A 21,898-nucleotide genomic window follows, 5' to 3' on the forward strand; every position below is an offset into this window, starting at 1 on the left:
ACTCGTGAGTCTACATCTCTTCACTTGTACCCTTTTGTTCCTCGTATCACGTTTTAAGTAATTTTTACTGTTTTACTTAGTATGCTCGTGACACTAGCCTCTTGTAATGAGAGAGATCTCTTAGTAACATTATTTGATGATTAAATCATGAATTGTGTTTCTTTTTTTTCATAGTTTAAAAAGTATGGACATTTTTCTTAGAATTGTTTTGAAGGTATTAGACAGGTGTGACGTACGACTTAAACAGATATTGGATACAATTAGAAGGAACGTGTTTGAAAAACTTCCGGACTTGGTGAGATAGTTTTGTGATTACTTAGAGAATGTCGTTCCAATGCATTTTTTTTAAAATATATTTTGAATTGATTAAAATATAATATAAAATTTTAGGGAAAAAAAAAAACACAACGGATATATAATTCTAAGTTTAAACTTAGAATTTCATTTGAAACAATGCGGACAGGATTAATTAAAAAAATATTAATTTTTATTCATTTGAAATAACGCGGACAAATATTATTTGTTGAGGTACTCGTATATTAGGGAAATTAAAACTTTTCAACGAAATTAAAATTCTTCAACAGACTCAAAGAGAGGCTATTCTTGAAACTTAAATTTCTCGTTCATCACAAACGATATCATCACATCACATCACATCAACACAACACAAACATATATTATCACATTACATCAATACAAAAATTTATGGAGATAACAAATATACACATTTAGATAACACAATATTTTACGTAATTGAGCAAATTCTAATGTTACGTCCATGGAGAGAGATTTTCACTGTTATGAATTAATAAAGAGAACATACAATCAGATCTCAAAATCCTACTCACTCTCACTCATGAGTCTACATCTCTTCACTTGACCTAATTTTTTGTTGGACAATAATTTTCACCTTGTCTATAACGAGTTATCATATCAATTACGAGTAGCTTCTATTTCCTAAGTCTTGTGATTTTAAAAACTGATTAGAAAACTATTAAATTAGACCCGTTCAATAAAAGTTGGATCGATTCAACTTTTCCGGTAATCAAAAATAATTCTAGTTCAAAAATATTACAATGGGCCAACTCTTTTAAGATAATACAAATATATATTTCAAGCCACAAAACCCAATATCATTTTCTATTTTTTTTATTTTAAAATTTATTGCATGAACATATCTGTATTGTATCGAACCCGAATTCCTTTATGCTACGTTTGGTGTGCAGAAATGGAATGGAATGGAATGCCCATTCCAACCATTCTTTTATTTGGTGTGTAGGAATTGAATGGAATGGCCATTCCATTGGAATGAAAATCTATTCCACAACTAAACATATGAAATGGCCATTCCATTCCCAAGTAATTTATTTTAAAAAATCGACTTCCCAAAACACTCTTATATTCCAAGTCTAAAAACCACCATTACCTTTCACCACAATCATCTCCGCCTTTCACCACCACCACCACTACCACTGCCTTCCACCACAACTGACTTTCACCATTGCCCACCACTTTCCATCACCACCGCCTTTCACCACCGCCACCGCCACCGCCTTTCACCACCGCCACTGCCACCATTTATTTTTAAAAAATTATTAGAGAATATCATTTTGTTATTTTAATTTATTTGTTATTAAGAGGGATATTTTGGAGAATTTAATTAGAAATTTATTCCATTCTAAATTTTAAATTGGTCTAACTAAACACTAGAATGATTATTATCATTCTATTCCTACACATTTCATATTTTCAACCAAACAATAGAATGAGAATGATCATTCCATTCTCATTCCATTCCCACTTGTATTCCATTCCATTCCTACACACCAAACATAACATTACTCTTTTTGATTTGGAATGACAATTTCCTCCGACCCAACAAATTTTCATCCCGCCCCTAGTAGGATAGATTTGAAACGAATATGATAAAATAATTAAAAATTCGAAACGGGTTTAAAATGGAGGTGAATTTAGTAATGAACCTGTCTTGATTTTATACTTTTAAAATTTATCTATATATATATATATATATATATATATAATATTTAATATTTTTAAGACTGTTGTGACTTTGATTGAAGCATTCCTTAATGATAGTATATAACACGAAGAGTTAAAAAATTGAAGTATATAACATGAGAGTTAAAAGTATATAACATGAGAGTTAAAAAATTAAAAACTCATATGGTGATTTTTCAACCAAATACGACCTAGTTAGACTGTTCACTGAATCCACATCCCAATTTCACGATCAACGAATAAGATGGTGCCACGTAACGCGTCAAACCCTACGACCTCGCGTCGCCACCGCGCGATCTAACACCGACTACGAAACCCACAATCATCATCCATATACGAAACCATTCTTCCACCGGCTACAGCCGGTCCCGTAGGGTTATCCACCGCTGCAGCCGGTCATCACACCCTTTAATTCCCGCTAGGTATATAAATTCCTTTTTCTGCGATTTAGTTCCGAATAACTAGTCACCAAAAATTTCTTTCACTAGCTCGCTTTTTCGAGGTTAGTAGTAGCTCTCAACTCTCTATTTTCTATCATTGTTTTTTATATTTATATTTATATTTATTTTTGTTAATTTCATTGTCTCGATCAACCTCTTGTAACTGTGAAAGTTCCCATTTTTTTATAATTTATATTCTGTATTTTCTTTTTCCGTTTATTTATTTCTTCGATCTTTCAGTTGTACGCATTACGTAATCTTAAATTGATGTGAAGTTGCACTTCACACTGAGTTTTAGCTTTTGGTGTTGTAGATGTAAGTATAATTGTGTATTGGATTCGAAAAGTTTCGTGCTTGATCGCTTTTCGCGATTCTCGATTTTTATTTTTATTTTTATTTTAATGAAAGTTTAGGTTTTGATTTGTCTAAAAATTGAATTACTTCTCGTTATAGAAATCATGGGTTTTGCTGAGTGTAAATTTTTTGTTGTGATTAGCTAAATCAAGAATTAGGGTTTTGTAAATTAAATCAGGGATTTAACAGTTTGCGTATGGAATGAATATCTATGGGGCTAATTTTGTGTCTGTAGTTGATTTTCAGTTCTGATTTATGTACTGGGTCTGTTAGGTGTGGTCTTGGGCGTCCTTTAAACTTGGTCTTTTTACCTGCTAATGTTTCTACGTTGTTTTTCCAGTGAGGTTTGGATCTGCAACAATTTTTTGGAAGATCACAAGGGAAATCGATCCAGTCACTGAAGAATTTGTGGATTTATTGTTTTCTTGTGTTGATCAGTGATCAGTGAGACGATTCATACAACAGACACGTTCTGACTCTGTATGTCGTTGAAGGAGCAGGGATAATTATATCAGTTCTTGTTCTCTGAGACTATGGATTTGTATATCTTGGGGTTTCTGGTTTAGATTAATTTGTTGTGCTCCATTGCGGGGTTTGAGGGCATTATTTTAGTAATAAATCTATAAGGGTTGTCTCTGGATAGCTATTTAGATAATTAGATTCTGATCACAAGGTGGTGGTGGTGCTGCCCATGGTGCTTTCTCGAGTGACTGGGGGGTTAGCACATTCTTCTTCTAGTTCTGGCATCTTTTTCCAGGGAGATGGGCAGTCCCAAGCTGTTGGAAACTCTCACTTAAGTTCGTCTTTTGGAAATTCTTCGGCATCAGTTCCTGGAACTGCACGATCTAACCTTGGTCCGGTGTCTGGTGATGTGAGTAATACCATCTTGAACAGTGTGGCGAGCTCAGGGCCAAGTGTTGGGGCTAGTTCATTAGTTACAGATGCCAACTCTGGACTTTCAGGAGGTCCTCATCTTCAGAGAAGTGCCAGCTTTAATACAGATTCTTACATGCGCCTACCTGCATCGCCCATGTCATTCTCATCCAATAATATAAGCATTTCGGGTTCATCTGTTATGGACGGACCTGTGGTGCAGCAGAGCTCCAATCAAGACCCAATCTCCCAACAAGCCCAGCAGCAGCAAGGTGCTTCAAATGCTTCGTCCTTGCCCACATCACGAATGGGCCAAGTTTCAATTCGCAATGGCCAACGGGGTCCTGGATCCTTCATTCAGGAGCCAGATAATATGTCCCAAGCGCAGAAGAAACCCCGACTTGATATCAAGCAGGAAGATATTCTGCAACAGCAGGTTATGCAACAGTTGTTGCAGAGACAGGACTCCATGCAGTTGCAGAGACAGGACTCGATGCAATTGCAGAGACAGGACTCGATGCAGCTGCAGAGACAGGACTCCTTGCAGCTGCAGAGACAGGACTCGATGCAGCTTCAGAGACAGGACTCCATGCAGCTGCAGAGACAGGACTCCATGCAGTTGCAGACCCACAATCCTCAGTTGCAAGCTTTACTTCAGCAGCAGAGACTAAGGCAACAACAGCAACAACTTCTGCAGTCTATGCCACAAGTGCAGCGAGCTCAGTTGCTGCAGCAACAGCACTTGCGACAACAACTTCAACAACAAGCCGTGCAGCCTGTATCTGCCATGAAGCGCCCCTATGATGGTGGTGTCTGTTCTCGTAGGCTAATGCAATACCTTTATCATCAGCGGCAGCGGCCACCTGTGAGTGGATATCTTACTAGAATCACTTGTTTTTCTTAGTAATTTTTTCTTTCTTCCACTTTATACGGAATTTCCCCCTCTTCTTGTTTTTATTAGATATTCACTAACAGTCCATTAACGGCCTTTATATTAATCACATTTCTGAATTCAATTCCATCTGAAGCTCCAACATTGGTATAACACTGTTTTTATTATTATTTTTTGGTAAGTATTGGTCTAACACTGTCATGGCATTCTTTATTGTGATAGGATAATACCATTGCCTATTGGAGGAAGTTTGTGGCAGAATATTATTCCCCACGCGCAAAGAAAAGGTGGTGCTTGTCTTTATATGATAATGTTGGGCATCATTCACTAGGTGTTTTCCCCCAGGCAACTATGGTCAGTTTAAGTTTTCGATTTATTGTTTTTATAAATTATAGAAAAATATTTAATATAGTATACATAAATTAAACTTTCAATTTATGTGATTGAATATATGCAGATATTCATTCTAATTCATTACATTGGGTTAATTTCTGATCTATATTTACACTGCCTTGTTTTATGCAATTCTTTCATATTTTTCTGGGATGATATTTCTCACAAGCAAATTTATTAGATTTTCTTTCCTTCCTTTTTGGTCAGGATGTGTGGCAATGTGACATTTGTGGTTCAAAATCTGGCAGGGGATTTGGTAAGCGAATTAGAATTTTATTTACTGTTGTATGTTATGGTCTGGTGTATTTATATTCTCTTGTGACTTTTTGCAATGCTTGTCCATTTTATTATGATTATACTACTGATTAATCGGGAAAAAGCTCTTCGGATTGCTTCTGCTTTATATTACTGCTATATCTTGTGCTTGTTTTGTGTAGGTTAACTTGTAAGACATTCTCGAGTCTAATAGGAGATGGTGGGAAAAAATAAGAGGGTTTTTTAATCAATGTTTGTTAGCCTTCTGATAAGAGAGTTGTCCGAGAATTACCCTTGGGAGTTGACAGTTGGTTCTTAGATATACGTGTGTCACATATCCTTCTCATTTCAGGCATGAAATAAATTATTTCATTCCAACAACTTGATTGATTCAATCTTGGTATTGGATTTGTTTAAATTAAGAAAAGCACGTGGGATATCTATACAATATTGGATTCATTCTATGGAGCTTTGAATGGTTATTGTGATAAATAGATGTTTTGCTAGCTTTAAACTTGTCATACCCTTGCATAACGACACGGGTAGTGATCACAATAGCAAGGCCATAATCTCACCAATTACATTAAAACATGAAACAGATCTTGATGACGTGAATAAATATAAATTCTTTGTATTCTTCACAAATATATAGATCTTAATGGAAATTTTCATTCTTCACTTTTTAGATGATATGAACTTTTTTGAATAAAAAACAATATTTTTGATAGGTTTCAATATGACACTGGCACAAATGGTTGGCAACTTAGTTATGTGCCATAAGATGATTAGTTTGTATTGGTTTTGAATCATCACACTGAGCGAATTTGTGCCAGGTTGAAGTTCAGTCTTTAGGATCTAGAACCTCAATGATTCAGTTTCTAGATTATTTTTATAGTTTATTGTGAAACAACTATGGGTTGTATTTACTAGTAAGGAATGCTTAGGGTCCAATATATGGCATTCCCCTTAGATCATAGTTCTCCGTATCAGCCGACGAGCCAGTGCACCTGATGGTGTGCATGTTCGATGAGATTTCATGACAACGATAACCGCTTATGTTATGTTACACCTGATACAGCTTTGTGTCCGTTATCGCATCTGTGTCGTCAAACAATGCTCTAGATATGCTCTACTCTTGTGAAAGTTGTCATCATATACCCACAAAAAAAAAAAAAAATCTATCTGTTCTAATTTATTTTATTCCTTTTCTTTTGTTGGGATTATTTACAGAGGCAACTTTTGAAGTACTCCCAAGACTTAATGAAATCAAATTTGGCAGTGGTGTCATAGACGAACTTCTGTTTCTGGACTTGCCCCGTGAATGTAGATTCCCTTCTGGAATAATGATGTTAGAGTATGGAAAAGCTGTTCAAGAAACTGTATATGAGCAACTTCGTGTTGTTCGTGAGGGCCAGCTTCGTATCATATTCACACCTGATTTGAAGGTTAATGAAATAATTTTTTATACAGAAGTATTTTCAATTTTTCTCTATTCTCTTAAACAAAATGTTAAAACTTCTGCCTATACATGTTTCAGATATTGTCTTGGGAATTTTGTGCACGGCGCCATGAAGAACTTCTTCCTCGTAGATTGGTTGCACCACAGGTACAAAATCTGCATTCTTCCTGTCTCTTGCTTGAACTTGATTTTTATATATAGTAAATGATTTATATATATTATTGAAATATATTAATTTTATCAATTACCATCATTATATTTGCTGGGGTGTAGTTATCTTATGCATTTTTATATTTTGGAGCAGTTTATTCTTTTTTCTTTCTTTAACCATTTATTGGATCAAAAAGATGAGGTGTACCATGGAAGAATCTTTCTGAAATTTGAATGCAAGAACAACTATGAGAGTACAATGAAAATGATAAATGTTGAGTGAAATGAAACCCTTCTCTAATAATTTTCAATGAGATTACAAATGCTTCAAGAGACCAAAAAAAAAAAAAATAATGTCTCCATGTTTTGCGATATAAACACACCTGAGTTTTATCGAAACACAAACCTGATGGGTATAGACTGCAAAAATGTGAGAAACATGTTGGGTAAGGATTCTTGCTAATGAATTTGATAGAGAACTTGGTTTCATGAAGTCCAAAAATAAGTCTTGTGAAAATATATTACATATTTGGCAAACTATCTGAATTGTAACAGAAATATAAATGAGCTTTCTTAAAATATCAACATAAACTTTTACATATATCATCCCCTTATCCCTCACCTTTAATAATAATATATATATATATATATATTTATAGTTGATGGTGTCCCTGTCTTTTGTTTTGGTGGAGCTTGTTGTTGCGAGCCATGGGTGCGCCAGTGTGTTGCTGAGCTTGTCCTTGCTCCGTGTCTATAGATTTTAATGCTGTGTTTCTGCTTTGCTTTTATTAATTTTGTGTATTACTTTGCCTGCTCTTCCGAGCTTTGTCGCCCTATTTGGGTTGTTTTTGTTTCCCTAGGGGCTGGTTCCTTGGGTGGTCTTGTCCACCTTAAGCACCCTTTTATCTTGTACAGTTCTCCTTCAATACAACTTACTTGGGTGGACACAACATCTTCGGTTTCACAGCTCAACTATTTTTGTGCCACTTCATTTGATGAAGGGGATGGATTTTGACTATATAAGTTATAAAACAAAGAATATAGAATAACCACTTAGGATTAAGAAAACAAATGCTGTTTTTCAGATGCAAATTCCTTTATACATTAGTGTTGCTGTTTTGATGAACCGATGATTGAAATTTTTAACAAAATGACAAGTCTCGGAAGAAATGGTAATTATCTACCAAACCTACTTGAATAAAATTGTTCAAGTACCCATTATATTCCAGTAATGTATCTTCCTATCTGGAACATCTGTATATGCGTCTCGAAGGAGCTCATTTGATGCGATAAGTTTTTATAAAATAATGCATGTCATATTATGAAGCTATCCTGATTTCAAATTTGAACTAATCCAGTCATTTAACTTGTTCAAGACAGATAAAGAGAGCCTTTCAACATTTGTAACTTGAAATCATGAAACTTTATTTATTTATTTGTTTATTATTATTATTTTTTGGTGCAGGTGAATCAGCTGCTACAGGTTGCACAAAAATGCCAGAACACAATTGCTGAAGGTGGACCTGATGGGGTTCCTCAGCAGGATTTACAGACAAACAGTAATTTGTGAGTTAATTAGACAGTAGTAACTCATTTATTTATTTTGACTGCTTGTTATTTCCTTATTGTTCAGCCTTTTCCCTTTTTGGTTGAATTCTTTTAAAATCATAATTGATAATTTATATTCGAGCCGAATCTATTTAAGCTTCATCCCAGTTATTTGAGAACTTGTTTGGAATCTGCTAATTTTTGTTTTCTGTGATTGTCAAAAACTTTTGGATTAGGAACATTTTGTTTTACTAGATGCAGACAGATGTTTGATATCAAAATTGAAATCATGGGTTAGTGGAGCAACTGGAGTTGATGTCTTGCAAACCTCAGTTTTTTTTTTTTTTTTTTGGGTAAGTATCTTGCAAACGTCAGTCTTGAAGTAGTGACCTTCTTAGTCATAAGCATAGTTGTTAAAGGCGCGCCTAGGCTCCACAAAAGCCCTAGGCTCGTCAAGGCTCAGCTAGAGCGCCTCAACCTACTACAAGCCAGGCCCCTTCAATCAAGCTCACATAAAGCCCTCAAGCTCACACTTTTTAGTAGGCTCCAGGCTTTAAAAAGGCGCGCCTTGTATTTTCTAATAATTTATTCATATCATTTTCCTTTTTTACTTAATGACTACTAAATTAAAAGGTTCTATAGCATAAATCGTATTGTTTAACCTTATGAAATATTTGACAAAATTCATAAATTTATTGTTCACTACTAACATTAACTGCAACTATTGCTTGATTATGAATATATATAATAATATGTTGTTAAATATGCATTATTATATACACGCGCCTTACTTCGATTAGGCTCGCGCCTTATACTGTGCCTTGCGCTTAGGCTCCAGAAGGCCTTTGGCGTCTTGAGCCTTTAACAACTATGTTCATAAGTGTTACTTATCAAAAAACTACTTTGGTCATAAGTGATATATATATATATATATATATATATATATATTCCTGTCGGCTACATTAAAATATTGAGCAGTAGTTGCTCTTTATCCAAGAATTCCATATTTTGTCTATATCCCCAGACTCGGTCAAGGCTGCAGTTAAATGAATAATTTGTCTCAGCATTGATGAATGCTTCATATGGCGGTCATATTGGAAAGGATTAAGCTTCTTTTCAAATTAGTTTCTCCCTTTCATGTGGCATGATCCAGCTCTATCGAGCCCCCTGGGTAAAACAAACCCTATTTTGCATGCAACTATAGTGGGGCCAATGTGAACGTGTTCATTTGCCAACCAGATATTTTGTACTTACACAGAAAAGAGTTTTAGCATGGCCTTATTTGTTTCAATCTTCAGAAATAAACTGCATTTGGCAAATTAACTTGCAAGTCAAATTAGTTTGTCCCTTTCATGTGGCATTATCCAGCTCTATTGATTCCCTCGGGTAAAAGGAACCCTATTTTGTATGCAACTATTGGGGCGCCATTGTGAATGTGGTCATTTGCTAACTAGGTAATCTGAACTCCATTTTTGTGTTTGTCTGACCTGACAGTAGCTAGAGAAGATAGCTCGTGAAGCAAACTAACTTATAAGGCCATGCTAAAACTCTTTTCCTTCTCTAATTCAATTATGCTACTTCTAGTACGGTCGATTGGAATTGTCATTTTAGTTTTCCGTTCCCTTTTCACTGTTTCATAAGATAAACTAAGAATTGCAATGCCCATCCTTCTTTTTGAGTTAGGAAATTGTGCATGCCATTTTATCAAAGGGGGAAAAAAGGAAAGGAAAAAAGAAAGAAAAAGAAACAAGTTAGACAAAAGAAACTTCTATCAAACCAGTAGGAAGACCTCATACCCTGTGTTATCGTCTGTTATGTTCTTTTCTAATTAGGGGTGTAAAATAGGCGGAGTTCAAACTTGGCTTGACACAAAAAATTTTGGCCTCGTGCTGGCTCAACTGGGATCCTCCAATTATTTGAACCAGGCTGAAATGAAAAACCAAAGTCCAACTGAAGACTAGGACCAAAATCAAAGCCCATGACTGACCCTAGGTCCAGGGGCATCCTGGCCCATTGCCATCGACCAGGCTTAGGCCGGGCTAGGGCCTTATGGCCTTAGTTGGGTTGACTTGGGGGCCTTGGAAAAAGAATTGTTATTTTTTACTTTAAATTATTATTTTTCAATGTATTGTTAATAAAACTTAGAAATAAGTTCTACGTGTTAAGTTCATTCATTTTAATTTTTTTATGTTGACACAAGATCCAACATATGTGTGCTAATCAACAAAGAATACCATTTGTAATAATCCTAGCAGGTCATTGCCATAATCAGAATCCTTGCATAAACTAGTAGGCGACATCGGTACTATGCGGCATCAGTAAAGATTAATACCTATATATATATATATATATATATATATATATATATTTGATAGGTAAGGCATACATCACATGCCCTTAAAGGGGACTTGAACTCTCAATCTTCTGTTGTAGGAGGATATACCACTTGGAATATATGCCCTTCGCAGTTCTTCTTGTCCATTTTCACCGACTTGAGTTAAATCTTTTTAAATCACTATTGGACCTTTCTAAGGTATCTAATAACCCTTTTTTTCTATTCACCTACAGTAATTACAGCTCGACTTTTCTGTATATGTAGCAACAGCCTACCTATGTGCTCCAGTAAAGTAAATTGGAACATTAAAACTGAACTATGCCAAACATGCATGCCAGCTGCAGAGCATACACATAGCTGCAGCAGGTAGAAGAAATATGATGACAGAATCAACATGTGATAAGAGTATGATCAAGTGTATATTGAAGTTTTTTTCTCCAGTTACAGACTTGTAGTGTTAATGAGACAACCACTGCATGGAATCACATTTAGTGAGCACATATGTTGTCTTTGATTGTTTAAGTTCTTCCTCTTTTTGATGTTTCGACAACAATGGAATGCCAATTAGCATCCATCGATGAAGTATTCGAGGTCTTTTTGTTACTTTTAATTTATTTTTATTGAAACAGGTATTTTGAAAGAATCAGTATAAAGTCAATTCCATTCCAACATATAAATTAGTACCAAATGATTATTTAATGCCTGCAGCCAAGTAGTGGAGTGGGATGGCCATTATTTTTCCATATCATTTCCATTATATTTCACGCTGAATTATATTTTTGTTCCCTTGCATGTGTACATACCAAATCGTAGTCCAATAATTTTGTATGACTTTTATGCTAAAGTGAGCTTCGGTATCTTAACAATTATTCTGGCTCTAATAATTTGGCGGTTTTGAGGTTTATCTAATTTCTGTAAGCTATTGAAATCTGCATGTCATTTGGGTGAGATCAATGATTAGTCCTATTGGCGGATTTATCATAGTTCGAGAATAGGTTCGGTGTAATCTCGGCCTTTATATTGGGTAGCATTTACCTCATTACAGTGCGGTTGTGGCAAACTGATTTATATATTTACATTGATAATTTATTCCCTCTCAGGGTAATGACAGCTGGGCGTCATCTTGCTAGGACATTGGAGTTGCAGTCGCTGAATGACTTGGGCTTTTCAAAAAGATATGTCCGGTGTTTGCAGGTATATTTCTTCCTGTATATTGACATGCTTTCCAGGTGAAAAGATAATCAACTATTCTAGTTTTCTGTTTAGATTTATTACCTTTTTCCATTTTAACTTGTAACAGATATCTGAGGTTGTTAATAGCATGAAAGACTTGATGGATTTCTGCAGAGAGCAGAAAGTTGGGCCAATTGGTAACTTATTTGCTGTTGCTGTGGCTGTTACTGTTACTGTTACTGTTACTGTTACTGTTACTGTTACATGCTTCTCAACTGATATTATATCTACACCTTCTGGTAGTAGAGATAATATCAGTCGAATTTTCAGTTTTTTATATATGCAGTCCAAGGGGTAAAATAATAGAGAAACTATCTGAGAGGTTTATCTTTCTGTATTAAAAATGTATTTTCTTCTTCACCTACAAAAAAAATAATTATTCTTCTTTTCTGTAACAGCATTTTATTTGGGTAAACAGGGTTTTAAAATGCCTATAGATTTACTGTGCAGAGAATACTGTTACCTCAAATATTTTTCAGTTTTTCTGCCTGGATCTGATAACAGTACTCATTTGCAGATGGCTTGAAAAAATATCCTCGACATGCCACTGCAGCCAAGCTCCAGATGCAAAAGATGCAAGAAATGGAACAACTAGCAGGCATTCAGAGTATGCCAACCGATTACAACACTCTCAATAAGCTAATGGCATTGCATCCTGGATTAAACAGTCAAATGAGCAATAACCATCATATGGTTGGTAGAGGAGCTTTGAGTGGTTCGGCACAAGCTGCTTTACAACTGACTAACTACCAGAATCTTATGATGAGACAGAATTCGATGAATTCAAACTCTAATTCACTTCAACAGGAAGCATCATCTTCCTTCAATAATTCTAACCAGAATCCGTCTTCAGTGTTTCAAGGGCCCACTTCTGTACTGTCAGGAACATTGCAGAATTTACCAGTTAGCGGCTTCTCAAATCCCCAGTTACCCCAGCAACAGCAGCAGCAACAGCAACAACAGCAGCGTTCCTTGAGTGGTAATGGCATACACCAGCAGAACCACCCTCAGCAATCCCAAGGCAGCCAGGCTTTGCAACAGCACATGATCCAGCAACTGCTGCAGGATATGAGCAATAACAATGGTGGAGGGATGCAACAGCAGTCCCATGCTGGACAGAATGCGAATGGCAATGCGGGTAGAGATGGATTAGGATTTGTAAGCAACACAACAGCAGCGACTGTAGCCTCTGTTAATGGGCCAGGAAGTGTTAGTGGTCCCACACCAAGCAGAAGCAACAGTTTCAAAGCTACTTCCAACAGTGACTCCACTGCAGCTGGTGGCAACAACGGATTCAACCAGAAAGTACCAGATCTGCCCCAGAATCTTCATCTGTCCGAGGACATAGGTCATGATATAGCTCATGATTTTACGGAAAACGGGTTTTTTAACAGTGACTTTGACGATAATATGTGGGTTATGGGTGGAAGGCGCGACTGACATGATTTGGCCCTTTTATTGGCTTTCACTAGGTAAGTGTCTTGTACAGGTTATTTGGAAGGGCTTCCCTTTTACATCTCTCTCTCTCTCTCTCTCTGTCTGTCTATTTTTATTTTATTTTATTTTATTTGAATTATAGAGTTTGTTGTGATGTCAAGCACTTGTACTCCAGTAGGTTTTTAGTTTTTCCCCAACTTTTGGCTCTGCAAGTCTCTCAATTGTAATCTAGTGGACAAACTCTTGAACAGCTTCAGTTTCACATTAATATGGTTTTCACATCTTCCATTCCATGGTTTCCATATATGTGCATTTCGGGTTTCCATCTTTGTAGGCTTGAAACTATCCTATAATGCCATAGTATGAGAGTGCAGAGAAGAAAGAAGCAACGTTTTCGGAACTTTTTGAATATTATACAAGTTTGAAACTTCTATCAAGAAAAAACAATTTGCATCTCTTGCAAGTCTTGTAGATTTGAGAGAAGCCTTTCATTTTTTCCAGTCCCAAAATTATATGAACATTTATACGTGTATCATGTACAGATCATGATAAAAAGAAATGAGCTACGGTGTAACCTAAACCTATAGCCAAAAGCAACTACTGTTGTGATTAAGTAGTCCTTGGAAAATCTTTTAAGGAAATTCAACTCTTGCCACCTCACAAACTTGACCATGCGCATTGTGCATGGAAGAACTGATAATTTTTTCCCTCCCAGCAAACAAAAATAGGCATCCTCGGTACCACCACCATCAAGCCTTTTTCCAATTATTTGTGGTCGGCTGCATAAATCTTTATGTTTTCATTTCGCTTCGGAGTTGCTATTGCACATTTACAAGTAATGGACCATAAAATTGAAAAAAAGTAAAGGAAGAAGGTGTTTCATGTAAAAAGTACCCTTGTTACAATCACCATTCAGCTTGTATGTTGACAAAATTAGAACAAGAAACCTTTCCACAAAAGTAGAGAAAAAAAATTCATGTTCCACGCAACAGCTTTAAACTAAAAGTAACCCTAGCATTTACCTATTGACATTAAAGAAAAACTAGGGAAAAAAACAAAAAAAAAACCGCGGATATAGTAATTCTTGAACCACTTGCTGGTATCCTTGCGATGGAATTGTCCATAGATCAGTATTCATTCACCTCCACTTTGCAGACAGGGCAGGTCTGTATGAGAGAGAGAAAGAGAGAGATCAATGTATATTTCGAATAAAGAATTACTTTTCCGAAAATGTCATCATGGCTCTGATCCATTTTGAAGTGCTGAGATTGATCATGTTGGATCGATCGAACTTTGATTTGAGATCGATCGAAGATTTAGCAAAACTGATTGCATTTTAAACAATAGAGGTGATTTTTTCCATAAATTCGAACCATGAAAAAGACCAGCTTTAATTGTAAGAAACTAACAACTTGAGAAACTTCTGTAGTGCCTACATCTGACAACGCAGGTTACGATGCCAACTCATGCAACTGGAACAGCAAACTTTGTCACCTATTATCACAACTTTTCTTGGTGTTTGGACAAACCAGCAACATGAATGCCTCAGCAGTACTTAAAAAAAATACTTTTTGGAGAGCACGAAATTGAGACTTGAACAATAAAAATGCAGGGTTCTTTAACTGATTCTGATTGTTATAAAAGTTATGATGTGTTAAACTAGATTACAAATTCAAGCAAAGACTACAATTAATCTAATTGTATGATACTATACAACAACCAATTACGGCAACTGTAAAGACTAGAGAGATAGTATGGTGATTAGAACAAAAGTAGCACAAAGGGAAAGTATATCTAACCTTATTGATCTTCAACCAATGTGTAATGCATTTTGAATGATATTGATGTGCACAAGGCAAAGTGATCAAATAATCCCCGCTTTTGTACTGTGTGAAACATATCACACACCTAGTATAGACAAGTCAGAAGAAAGAATTAGTAAAACAAAATAATGTATTTTTCAAATAATGCAATAAGTAAATCCTATTATTTCGGGAAAAATTGCAGTCATACACTTCTTAGATCACATATTTTGCAAATAATGCAACAGTTTAATCCTTTTGTTTTGGGACATTGTAGTCAGACATTTCCTTAGGTTATTCATGGATGACTATAAAGTTACCGAAAAACAACTTCCACATCAATATAGAAGGAATCCTCATGAAGATAAAACTTTGACTCTTGAACTATGGGTGTCCCCTTTATCATAAAAGGAAGCAACTAAATCAGTGTTAATGATTTCCATAGAATCAGATTATGCATGCTTAATCACATTCTGAATTTCTAATACACTTTAAGTCAACTCAAAACCTAACATGAGTCTACTAAACTATGACTCAACAAGAACTCATCTTGATCGAATATCAGTAATGAATACATGAAGTCAGATGTCTGACTTCCTATATATTTGTACAAGTTTGTCATGATTTACACCCAAAAAGACTTCAAATCATAGAGTTAAAGATAATCTGATACAGTAGTATATAGCGTTGGCAGCAACAAAAGTAGAAAACCCTCTTATCCTCATATAGTAGTATAGGAAAATGCTAATAATCATTTTCGTGGAAAAACATGATTAGAATCATTGATTCTACTAACCAGAGTCCTCTGTATTGGTATAGATGATAGTATTGATTTTAGGTTGTGAATGCCAAGCCAAGCCGAGGAGTTGGTTCGAGCTTGGCTTAGTCATTCAACAAGAGTGTTCAGGCTCGTATAATTGTCTAATACATACAAACAGTGTTATAATATAGAATTTTTTTAGAATAATGGGATCTTACTCCTCTTTTTTCTTTTTCTTTGAGAACAACCCTGTTTTGTACTTGAAATATGGCAATCTCGAGATCAGCTCTTCTGACAATCCTTTGCTCTCAGAACCAATGGAATCCCCCAATGATTGCAATTGCTAACATGGTAAAACAGTCATGAAGTTAAATTGATATGGATGAAAATACATAGCTGCACAAAAACAGCGCGGATGAGTCCTGTCAGATGGTTTAAAAGTCCAAAACAAATTTGGAAACACCAATTTCCTTTGAGCTTTACTAGTATTTGGAGGAACAAACCATTATAAAGAACAATTTATTAGCAAAGGGGAAGTAGTCATGACAACTATAATAAAATTGAAATAAAGTCATTTCTAGAAATCCTTAAGATAATCCCTATCTATGGTCTTAGCTCAATCAGTCGGCTGCAATGTACTTTATGGTCCCAAAGGATTAATTTAGAAATTGAAGGAAGAAAAATTGTCATAGTTTGTGTGCACAGTCACATGTTTTACAATAGACAAGTTCCAATAAGAATTTCAAAGCACATTATGCAAAAGATTGGAACCTACCTCATAAGTCATTCCATCTGGATCAATGTCATCTTGCCTCACATCTGGACTCCCAGACTACATTTAAGCATAGAAATCCAGTCTCATAAATGAATTATAAATCTTCAGATGTAAGAAACATTAAGGAAAGTGATAAAAAGTTGTAGAGATACCCTGACAGGAGTTCCTATAGAGCTACTGGGAGTTCCTATAGAACTAACTCCTGTATTCCCTGCAAAATATGTGAAAATAGGTTATTTTCCATGTTGTAAACGTAATTGATTTGTCTGAAGAAATAGTGTGTGTGTAAGTTTGCCTTTTATTAATAACATGAAACAATTCAATGTGGAAAAGAAAAATTCAATTTGCTGAAGTTGAAAATCTCATTCATGGTTCTATTGGCTTCCAAAAATATGCACAATATGACTTGAAATGAAATTCCCAGCAGAAATTTCTAAAAAAAGAAAAAAAGAAATGATGCAGTAGATGTTTAGATTTATTAACATCTATTATCCTCAAATAGGAATCTTTCGTTCCCCAGATACATTCCGCGGCCAATTCAGTACCATATTTCACATATGAATGAGAGTCCTAAAGCCAAGGAAGTGACAAGATCCAATAATATATAGTATTATAGTTAACAGGTCCAAAATTATGAAGTCTCTAAAAGACCCCATACATTAAAAATCAATATGGAATAAAATTTTTAGAGCAGATGATGAGATGAGATCCAACAGTATATACACAAAAACCTGAGCAATCACCAAAAGTTGTCGGATAGTTGCCCATGCAGTACAAATGTAATGGCATATGCATCAACGTAAGATCAATAGCTAGATTCTTCATGTCATGTTATTCATCTATGAACTATGAAGGACTAGCATATGATGATGTAGGCTCATTTTGCTTTTGCACCAACTGGCAAATGGTAGAACAAGGCAGCATGTGATTTGGCTGCTCAGTTCAGGTAGTGTTTTGCAGTGTATGATTCTCTTTCCAGCAAACCAGTTCCAATGCCATAACTAAAATATTAGGACATGGACCCAGAGGATGGCTATGGAAAAACTTTTATGCTTTTACATTCCAGATTTATAATCGTTATCCAAGTTAGCAATATGATTATGGTTGCCAGTTGCAGTGCTTAGTACTACTAGTTCGTTAGGCCACATCAACACCTATGTGGATCGTTCCACATCCCTCTACAGGAAACCACGTCCATAAAAGTAGGGAAGAGGAACTCCATAAACAATCCAATTTTCTGAAAAGATAAAACTACAGTATATTAAGAACAGCAAAGCCAAATAAGAGAGAGGTCCGGTAGATTTTCTATTATGGTTTACTGCCACTGCAACATGGCTCACTGCCACTGCAAATCGTGTCGAAAATGTGAGAACATTTGTATTTTTCAGAAATTGTGAGTGTGTTGGGGGAAAAAGAGCTACAATGCAATTACAATGGACCTAAGCAAACTACAACATGGCAGTTATCTTTGAATCCTAGGAGCCAAATTATTTGGATTGTCAATTGACTCACAACACAGTAGGTTGAGAAATGAACCGAAGGAGCCAGCAAAACTAATTGGCAAAGTTACTAGGTACTAGGTAGATGCACTGGGAGACCTGAGATCACAGTTTAGGGGGAAGGGGGAAGGAGAAAGAGAAGAAAAAAGAAGCAGCCAGATAAAATTTGTACAAAAGATTGTTTTTCTACCGGCTGTGTTATCAATGGGTTCAGATGTGTACAAATCACTGAAGTTGTCCCCCAAGTCCTGCAAGGATCTAGCAAGAGCTTCATCCAAAGCTAATTGTGATTCAACACTTCTACAGCTTCTTCCCCTTGAAGATTCACCCTCTTGGCCTGAGAATTGACTCCAGTCACTACTTTGGCCTACATCAGAGGTACTACCCTTGTTCCTCTCATTTCCTTGAAGTGACTGATAAACACTTACCTGAAACATAATTGGAAAATAATAGAATTACCTTTCTCACAGTAAAAATTAAGAGCAAGATTGTCCGATGGAACCAAAATCCTTAACTTTTCAGTACCTGCTGTTCAAGAACTTCTTCATAAGTAAGATCACCGTGTTCAGGAAAAAGTTCTTTAAAATTCTTCACAATTTCGGGTGAGAATTGAGCAACTATATATTGGTCATGCACTTCTTCGGTTGTCATTGTGACTGTTTCAGTCAATCACATGAAACAAGTAGCGGACCAGAAAATTTTGAAGAGAACCTTTTCCTTCGATGCTTCCTAGAATATCATACATCAGTCAATCACAAAACATTTACTAAAAGCGGAAAAAGAATTTGAAGAAATTTAAAATTCATGAAACAAATAGCAGACCAGAAAATTTTGAAGAGAACCTTTTCCTTCTATGCTTCCTAGAATATCATACATCAGTCAATCACAAAACATTTACTAAAAGCAGAAAAAGAATTTGAAGAAATTCAAAATTCATGAAACAAATAGCAGACCATAAAAATATCAATACCTAATGACTTCAAGAATTAAATCTGAATATCTCCATCTTCCTCCTTAGACTAATAGATTGACTGGTCTGCATATGGAAATGGCCATTACTTATCATTATCTTTCTCACTTGCTGATGCAGACATTAATATGAATGTAAATTTCTTAACCCCGTGAAGAGATCTTAATGCATTATGCATTAATATATTATAAGGAATTTAATTTGTCAATTGAAACTAAAATTACAATTTAAAACACAAGTTTCAGAATTCAAAATTAATTTTGTTTTCCTCCAAATGATTTGTTCCTGGTCATCGATCCTATTACACAGACTAATGCAGGTGCTAAAGAAAATGAAAATTAAATATAACTCTTAAGGCATAAAGAGGTGCTAGAATTCATTTATGATAAGTGAAGACATATTATGGTTTATTGCGAAGGAGATACTAATTTTTTTTTAATAAAAAAAAAAGAAAGAAAAAATGTCAATTACAAAGCAAGAACTAACCATGACAATTGAAAACAAAAGATTCTCGAAGAACAAGACATCACACTTCCTAATCGTTTATTTCCTACGTGGGAAGCAAACAATTGCACAGGATTAGAGAAAATTAAGATAAGGAGGACCATAATAGATATAAATTAACTAGAATTTTCAACTTCAAATATCATAAAGAAGAAGAAATCGTAAAGGCATCACCATCAAATCACTGTTTAATGCAAACTTCCATGACAATTAGGGTCATTGTTGATTGTTCATTACAATAAATCAAACATAAATAAAAGATTTGATATACACATGAGGCATGAAAATTTCTGCAAATATATATATATATATATATATGAATAGATTTTCTATAATTGCAACAGAAAAAGGGGAAACAAAAAGGCTTTGGCGATTGATTCTTTCCATTAGATAGATAAGAAGAATTATAAGGGCCTTCATGAAGATTATGAATCGTGTTCATCATCTTTAAATTCAGAATCAGGAAGCTAATTAATATTTAATTCTCTATTTGTTGAAGATTAGGGTCAGTTCTTAGAAGATTGACTGGGTCAAGATAGTTATGACTTAGTACTGTCCTTTGTCTCAGACACTAATGTAGACATTGAAGTACTAAAAAAAAGTCTAAAATATTCAATACACCCATGAACTTATGAGAGGTCTCTTAAAAGATTTTGCAGAAAACACAGTACTGAAAAAGAAGATCATTCTTGATTCGAAACCTGAATATGGGCCATTAAAAACATATTATTTTTCTAATTTAAAGAGAATCAAAATGGGTTATTGAATTGATGATCTGAAAATCAAAATATGGAGATAAAAAAAAAAGGGGTGAGAAGTACCTTTGAATGAGATGGGTTCTTCACACAGTACTGTGTCCCTCTTTAGTCCTCACTCTGGAAAGAGAGGCAGATAAATTATCATTTGTTTGTTTGTTTGTCTTCGAAGCTGGTGGGAGAGTAACTGTGGGTCCACTTTGACCTTTTTTTTCAAAAAATGTCTGGATGCAATAAATGGTGGATACATCCCCATGAGGAACCAAAGAAGGTACCATCATCTACATCCTCAGGCCACAGCACTCTGTTCAATCCTCTTATTTTTTTACTAAAATCTAAAGTAAATTCTGTAAGTGATATTCATCGATTCGGAAAACTGTTACTTCTAACTCTGTCTGACAGATGTTTAATACACACGCACGATAAACATTCATATGTATCCAACACGACCAATGTTATGCTTGAAAGTTTTGAATCTATAGTTTTGAATTCAGTAATAGAGGAAGTTTATTTTAAAATTTGTATTAAAAAATTGTCAATTTGAAATTTAAGGACATAGACCACCAAACATAATATAAGAGTAATTAAAATTTAAATATTGTTGTGATGTAGAGGTCACGTGTTATGTAAAGGTTTAGGAATGGACCTAAAATATTAGGTTAGGGCAACTCCAATGCTCTTTCATTTGGACCTCTCAAACTCAAAATATGAGAGTTATGGCAGCTGCTAAATTTTTTTGGCAAGTCTCTCATTTTCCAAAATGGTGCCGTTTCTACCCGTCATTATCCACTCGCATCTTTGTAGGTATAATATATAATATATTATATATATAATATACATATATATATATTATATACTATATATAAATTTTTGAAAAAAAAAATTATATAAAAAAATTAATTCACAAATTGTGGTAAAAAAAATTATAAAAAATTTATTTTGTTTTGTTTTGTTTTTTGTTTTTTGTTTTTTTTTTGTCCTTTTTTGACCAGATATTTTAGATTTGTACTTATTTTTAATTAGGTTTAATTTTAGTTTCCTTCTAATGTCTATAACTTGACTTGGAATGTGCCTAATATTAATATTGATGCAAATATGAATGCTGAAAATGATAGTTGAAAAATAATAGTGGCTGTGTTAAAAAATAGCATTTTGCGTGAAATGTACCATTGGAGCAGAATTGTTAAAATGTAGCATTTTGGCACTGTAGCACCTGTCAAAATATAGATTTGGCGTGTGATAATAGGTTTTAGCATTGAAGATGCTCTTAGGGGGGCAAGAATAATTTTTTTTAATAATTTTTGGAATACAATAACTATATAATGAAAAAGGGCAAAAATAGCAAGGTAAATTAATAAAATAAAAAATTTTAAGGGGACAATTACTTGCATATAGGTCGTCGTAGTCACGCGTTCAAAACAAAGAAACAACTATTTCGAATACGA

The 21,898-nt window shown here is 34.9% G+C and overlaps 2 protein-coding genes across 9 annotated transcripts; one reads left to right on the plus strand and one right to left on the minus strand.

Annotated features, from left to right (window-relative positions):
* Window positions 1-2,440: 2,440 nt before the first annotated feature.
* On the plus strand, window positions 2,441-13,676 carry LOC132312620 (probable transcriptional regulator SLK2). Its single transcript, XM_059811049.1, has 10 exons — window positions 2,441-2,521; window positions 3,154-4,551; window positions 4,801-4,932; window positions 5,179-5,227; window positions 6,457-6,671; window positions 6,764-6,832; window positions 8,301-8,401; window positions 11,819-11,912; window positions 12,019-12,088; window positions 12,469-13,676. Exons 2-10 carry the CDS (start codon window positions 3,505-3,507, stop codon window positions 13,389-13,391), a joined length of 2,700 nt encoding a protein of 899 aa, XP_059667032.1. The 5' UTR covers window positions 2,441-2,521; window positions 3,154-3,504; the 3' UTR covers window positions 13,392-13,676.
* A 563-nt stretch (window positions 13,677-14,239) lies between these two features.
* Window positions 14,240-20,663, minus strand: LOC132312621 (E3 ubiquitin ligase BIG BROTHER-related-like). 8 transcript variants are annotated; one of them, XM_059811055.1, is made up of 11 exons: window positions 20,520-20,596; window positions 19,681-19,744; window positions 19,195-19,260; window positions 19,067-19,084; window positions 18,750-18,953; window positions 18,415-18,652; window positions 16,878-16,936; window positions 16,726-16,782; window positions 16,169-16,293; window positions 15,188-15,296; window positions 14,240-14,554 (listed from the first exon to the last, which is right to left on the minus strand). In XM_059811055.1, the coding sequence occupies exons 5-11, from the start codon at window positions 18,873-18,875 to the stop codon at window positions 14,516-14,518; spliced, it is 753 nt and encodes a 250-aa protein (XP_059667038.1). In that variant the 5' UTR covers window positions 18,876-18,953; window positions 19,067-19,084; window positions 19,195-19,260; window positions 19,681-19,744; window positions 20,520-20,596; the 3' UTR covers window positions 14,240-14,515. The 8 variants fall into 8 exon arrangements, with proteins under 8 accessions (XP_059667038.1, XP_059667034.1, XP_059667037.1 ...); XM_059811051.1 differs by having other exon boundaries at window positions 19,047-19,084; XM_059811054.1 differs by lacking the exon at window positions 19,681-19,744 and having other exon boundaries at window positions 20,520-20,603.
* Window positions 20,664-21,898: the final 1,235 nt, after the last annotated feature.

The sequence above is a fragment of the Cornus florida genome, unplaced genomic scaffold (assembly GCF_030987335.1).
Source record: "Cornus florida cultivar Cherokee Brave unplaced genomic scaffold, ASM3098733v1 CherokeeBrave_3.0.0_Hap2_Chr06, whole genome shotgun sequence".
Taxonomy (NCBI): domain Eukaryota; kingdom Viridiplantae; phylum Streptophyta; class Magnoliopsida; order Cornales; family Cornaceae; genus Cornus; species Cornus florida.